At 45.4% G+C, this 5929-nt stretch overlaps 1 protein-coding gene across 1 annotated transcript in view; it reads left to right on the top strand.

The window, feature by feature from the left end:
- The first annotated feature begins 3806 nt into the window (after positions 1 to 3806).
- LOC125915831 (zinc finger protein 551-like) overlaps positions 3807 to 5929 on the top strand; it is an 8489-nt gene continuing 6366 nt past the window's right edge. Inside the window, exon 1 of the mRNA XM_049621862.1 lies at positions 3807 to 4026. Coding sequence (XP_049477819.1) covers positions 3994 to 4026 — 33 coding nt within the window. The 5' untranslated portion in view covers positions 3807 to 3993. The remainder of the gene's footprint in view (positions 4027 to 5929) is intronic.

Below are 5929 nucleotides of genomic sequence, written 5' to 3'. Positions count from 1 at the left end.
GGTGAATCACTTAGGATTGGCTAGTTTGAATAATTCTATCAGGCTTTGGGGCACAAGGGTAGTCCCTAATTGTCTGTTACCTGGCCTTGCATTGATACAGAGCAAGGGAAGTATTGGTGTGATGTTTGAGAGTTAGATAAAGGAAGTGGTTGGGGCTATGACTTCGGACTGGTTGGTTTGCATATGAAAGGCATGCTCTCGAACAGGTTGTTTCGTGTCTCTAGGAATTAGCTATCCATAGGAGAGGCAGTCTCTTCCAAGTGTGTAGGGCTCTTAAGTTGTCGACATCATAAAACACAGAAAATAAAAAGAACATGATTAATATAGATGTAGATGTACATCTTCCACATGATCTATCCAGTCCTATCCCTAAGCCTTTCAATTTTGTCTTGTATATCATGCCAGACTAACTCAGGCATCTCAGCCTCCTTAACTATAGGCTACCACTGAATCCAAGCCAGTCAATCCAACAAGTAGAATATTAGAGTCACCTCCAGCTGCAAGAGGTAGCACACTAAATCCAGAATCTCTAGTAACTGCACCATATCAATGACTTTGGTCCAATCTGTTCATATATTCCACCCCCCTTGGTCAAATAGTCCTAGAACCCATACCCACACTTGATCCCCAGGTTTCTGATAGTATATACTAGCAAAATATCACAATCCATCTTGGTCCATTATTTCCTCTTATTTCCCTGGATCATGCTCAGTTGATACTAGTTTTAGGTTGTTGTGGTGAGTCTTGTAGAGATTTGGCATTCCTTTATAGGCATCTGCCCAGGTGATATTAACAGAGGAAGGCTAGTCTCTTCACACACTTGGTAAAAGAGACTCAGATTGACTTAGGGTTCCAAATTGTCAGTTTCTTTGCATCCAACCAGATGGCCCCGTTCCAAGAGTCAGAATCCCACTTTATCAATCAATGACCTAACTTTCACATGAGAAACATTGTGAGACCGTGTATTCAAAAGTCATTGTAATTCAGCAAGCCCTTAATTTAATACTTTGATTTTCAGCAATAGGAATGCTGCAGCTACAGAAATCGGGGCTTCTTTTCAGGCTACCCTAAAAATTTTCTCTTTCTCATATTGGGAATTGAGTTGAGAGATAATGGTCTTGAGCTTACCATTTTCTCTTTGTAAGCAATAACATGAACTTGAATCCTTCCCAGACCATAGTCTTTGTAGTTACGATCACTGCCTTAATACTCATTGCAACACCCACTTGATCTCAAGGCATGTGCTGCAAGGCATGTGCTGCCTCTTCGTCATAATCAACACTAGGTAATGGATTCATGATGATGTCACTGCACACCACGGCTCGTTAGCATCCCATTTCCTACTGGCTAGGTGTTCAGCACTTCATTCAAGCCCAAGGGCTTGGCCAAACCAACTCCCAAATTGCATCCTCATGGGTTTATCTACTAGGGCTACTGACAGAACCAATTCATTAATAGTTAGGATTCAATCAAGGGAAATAACCTCCACATTAATTTGAATACGGAAAATTTAATAAAAGGATTATTAACCAAGACATTGGAGTATTGAGGAATTGCTAGGAAAAGTAAAGACAACCCTAAAAACACTGGAATAATTCAAAATAAAAATGCTCAACATCACTCATCATCAGGGAAATACAAATCAAAACCACAATTAGATACGACCTCACAGCTGTCAGAACGGCTAACATTAACAACACAGGTAATGAGAGATGCTGGTGAGGATGCAGAGAAAGAGGAACCTTTTTTTTTTTTTTTAATGTTTATTTATTCTTGAGAGAGAGTGAGCTGTGGAGGGGCAGAGAGAAAGGGAGACACAATCCGAAGCAGGCTCCAGGCTCTGAGCCATCAGCACAGAGCCTGAGGCAGGGCCCGAACTCATGAACTGCGAGATCATGACCTGAGCCAAAGTTGAATGCTTAACCGACTAAGCTGCCCAGGTGCCCCAAAGAGGAACCCTTTTGCGTTGCTTGTGAGAATTCAAACTGGTGCAGTCACTCTGGAAAACAGTATGGAACTTCCTCAAATAATTAAAAATAGAACATCCCAGTAATTGCACTACTAGGTATTTACCCAAAGGATACAGGAATGCTGTTTCAAAGGGGCACATGCACCCCAATGTTTATGGTAGCACTATCAACAATAGCCAAAGTATGGAAAGAGCCCAAATGTCCACTGACAGATGAATGGATAAAGAAGATGTAGTGTATATACACAATGGAGTATTACTCAGCAATCAAAAAGAATGAAATTTTGCCATTTGCAAAAATGTGGATGGAACTAGAGTGTATTATGCAAAACGAAATTAGTCAGAGAAAGACAAATATCATATGACTTATATGTGGAATTTAAGATACAAAACAAATGAACAGAAGGGAAAGGAAGCAAAATATATATATAAAAAACAGGGAGGGGAACAAAATATAAGAGACTCCTAAATATAGACAACAAACTGAGGGTTGCTGGAGGGATTGTGGGTGGAAGGATGGGCTAAATGGCCAAGGGGCATTAAGGAAGACACTTGTCCGGATGAGCACTGGGTGTTGTATGTAGGGGATGAATCATTGGATTCTACTCCTAAAATCATTATTGCACCATATGCTAACTAACTTGGATGCAAATTTAAAAAATGCAACACAGAATGGTAGAAACAAGTTTGTGAATATCTAACCTGAAGGACTATACACAAAAGAAATCATAGAAATCAATTAGAAAAAAAGACAAAAAATAAAATAGGCAACATATTTGAACAAAATATTCATTAAAGAACATATATGAATGGTCATTAAGCCTAGAAAAGTTATGCAACTCTAGTCATTATGAAATTATAATTTAAAACTACAATGAGAAAGACTACAGTCCACCAAGACAAAACTGATTAAAAAGAATCATGATGCCAAGATTGGATTCAGCTTAACTCTTTTTTTTTTTTTTTAAATCAGATCCTTCCTTTGCATATGCACTCTGAGAATGCTATAACAACTGTCACATAACAAAACAGAATTTAATAAGTTACACTCCCTTTGAGATAGATGTCAGAGTAGTAAAGGATTTGACTATATCTTAAGAAATGAAGAAATACTAAATGGATAAACACTGTTGCTTTGTGATTTGGACACAATCACTGAAAATGCAGGCAGGAAAGATGTTCTCTGTGGGAACCAGTTGCAGAAATAACTCCTTGTCCCCTACTTCCAGGGCGGCCTAAACATCACTGTTTCTTTCTAAGTCATGGCCCTGACTATAGATACATAGTTACAAAATCGACTAATCCTTCTGACTACATGCGTTTGAATAGCAAGAAAATGTTTATTACATTGTTGCTAAGAGTGGATGCATTTTGAGTCTGAAAGAGACTGTGTATATTTAAATCTGTAGCATTTAATAATTGAAAGGTTGAGATCAGGTCAGGATCTCAGGGTTGGTGGGTTGAAACCTCTTCTCGGGCTCTGCCCTCACAGTGCAGAGCCTCCTTGGGATTCTCTCTTTCCCTCTCTCTGCCCCTCTTCTGCTCTCTCTCAAAAGAAACAAACAACAAAACAAAACAAAAATTTAAAGGAATAATCAGCTTCCGTTCCCTGAAGGCTAAAGTCCTCTTATTTCTGAGACACTCGTGGTATCGGGAAAACTTTACTGGCGGAGGTCAAGAACTAGACACTCTAGCTGAGGAAACTCCATTACCCAAACGGCAATGCGCATAAGAGTTGCGGAGTTGACCCAATGAAAGCCCAGAACAGATGCATTTCCGTGCGACGCATCAGATTAGGGCGGGACTTCCGGCGTCTGCCTCTTGGCGGTCATTTTGGCTTCCTTCGAGTCTGTTCACTCAGAGGCTCCGGAGAACTGGGTCGGCGCCCCGTAAGGCAAGGTAGACGTTCTCCCGGCTGCAGAGACGCGGCTCTGAGCCTCGGAGGCGGCGGCCTCGGGGTGACCCGCAACGGCCTGGGATCGAGATCTCCGCGCCCCACAGCTGCGCTCCGCCTACAGAGTCCGATGGCGGCGGCCGCGCGTAGGGACCCGGCTGAGGTAAACGCGCAACCCCCGGGCCCTCTCCGCCCTCCCCCACCCAGACCTTCCAGGCCCGAGCGCGGGGCGCCTGGTCGCGTCCCAGCGGCCCAGGTCCCGCTGTCCGGGCCGGGAGGCTCTCGCGGGCGGGGACCCCGTGTCTGAGCGCCGGCGTGACGGGGTGCGGGAGCGGGCTGAAGGGGAGGGGTCGCTCGGTTGCAGAGACTTAGAGGTGCGGCGGGGCCGGGAGCACTGGGGAAGCCCAGGCTCTGTTTTGTGTCTACAGGCAACAGAGTGTGAGGCGAAGGCCTTAGGAGTTGTACCTTCTTTCTCGGGACGCTGGGAGCCACGAAGAGTTGGGGACAATAGAGGGACGGTGTCCGAGATCGGGTTCTAACAGGTTTCCTGCAGCTGCTCACAGGAGGGACAGACGGGAAGAGGGGTGATGATAGGAGCAGGAAAGTTGAGTTCTGTAAAGATCGCCTAAGTGGCGACAGTGCACTGAGAACAGGAGCCCAGAAGTAGCGCGCTCGTCTTGTCTCCGGATCCTGCGCTGGGCTAAGGTACTTGGCCACCTGAGCCCGTGGATCCTGGCTTAGGGGTGCTGGGTTGTGGAGCTTATTCTAGGGCGTCCCTAGACCCCACCCCCGCACGTGCTTTGGGATAATGGTGTGCTGTGACTCTTCTGCCAGTGCTCCAGTCGCCGGGTCTGGGAACTTGGAGGAGACATCAAGCGCAGGGTCCTAACTCCAGGCCCAGAGTTACAGAGTGGTTCCTATTTTTGGCAGCCAGTGCAGTGAGATATGGAAGGGGTCCCAGGCATAGGTACTAGGACGTGCAAAGGCTTGGAGAGTTCGGGAACCTGCGGGTAACCTTTGTTTCTCATGGGAGCTGGGAGGAGTCAGGTCTGGACACCCAGGTGTCCGGTGCTGTGGGAGGGGTTGGAGCAGTGAAGGCAGGTGATCTCCCTGCGGCTGCAGCATGGAGAGGAGTGCAGTTGTGATGGTGGTGCTGGGAAGGTAAGGGAGGAGGCTACTGCAGTAGTCTGGGCCGGTGTGATGGTAGCCAGAGCAGGGTGGTGGCTGTGGAGGTGGGAGAAGTGGCTAGATTCTGTGTCAGTGTTTGAGGTGTGGCTGCCTGGGTTTTCTAATTTTGAGGTACGGACAGAGAGGTAGGGCTCAGTCAGAGGTGACGAAGTTTTGGCTTTGGCAGCTGGGAGAACGGAAGCTCCATCAGCTGAGATGGGGAAGCTAGTAAGAGTAATTTTCATTGGGGACATCAGAAGATTTCTTTTCGGTCTGTTAAGGGTATGAGATGTTTCAGGACAGGTCAGGATGTAGGCTTCTCCAAAAGGTGGTGGAGAGTGCGGACCAGGGAGGAGCTGTAGGTTACTTAATAGGAGGAATCCTGGGGCACCTGGGTGACTCAGTCGGTTAAGCACCTGACTTAGGCTCAGGTCATGATCTCACGGTTCACGAGTTCCAGCCCCACGTCAGGCTCTGTGCTGATGGCTCAGAGCCTGGAGCCTGCTTCGCATTCTGTGTCTCCCTCTCTCTCTGCACCTTCCCTGTTCACACTCTGTCTCTCAAAAATAAACATTAAAAAAAATTAAAACCAAATTTAAAAATGTTTTCTAAAAAAAAAAGACACCATTAATAAAAACAACAGGAATGCCACGGATACAAAGAAAATATTTGTAGAAATAACAAGTGTAGGTGAGAATTTGGAGAAAAGGACATCCTCGTGCACTGTTGGTGAGAATGCAAACTGGTGGTGCAGCCACTATGGAAAACAGTATGGAGATTCTCAAAACATTGAAAATGGAAATACCATACGATCCAATAATACCAATAGTGGGTATTTACTCAAAGAAATTGAAAATGCTAATGAAAACATATAAGCACCCTATGTTTACTGCAGCATT

This window comes from Panthera uncia, assembly GCF_023721935.1.
Source record: "Panthera uncia isolate 11264 chromosome E2 unlocalized genomic scaffold, Puncia_PCG_1.0 HiC_scaffold_19, whole genome shotgun sequence".
NCBI classification, from domain to species: Eukaryota; Metazoa; Chordata; class Mammalia; order Carnivora; family Felidae; genus Panthera; species Panthera uncia.
This window is presented reverse-complemented; position numbering and strand designations above follow the sequence as displayed.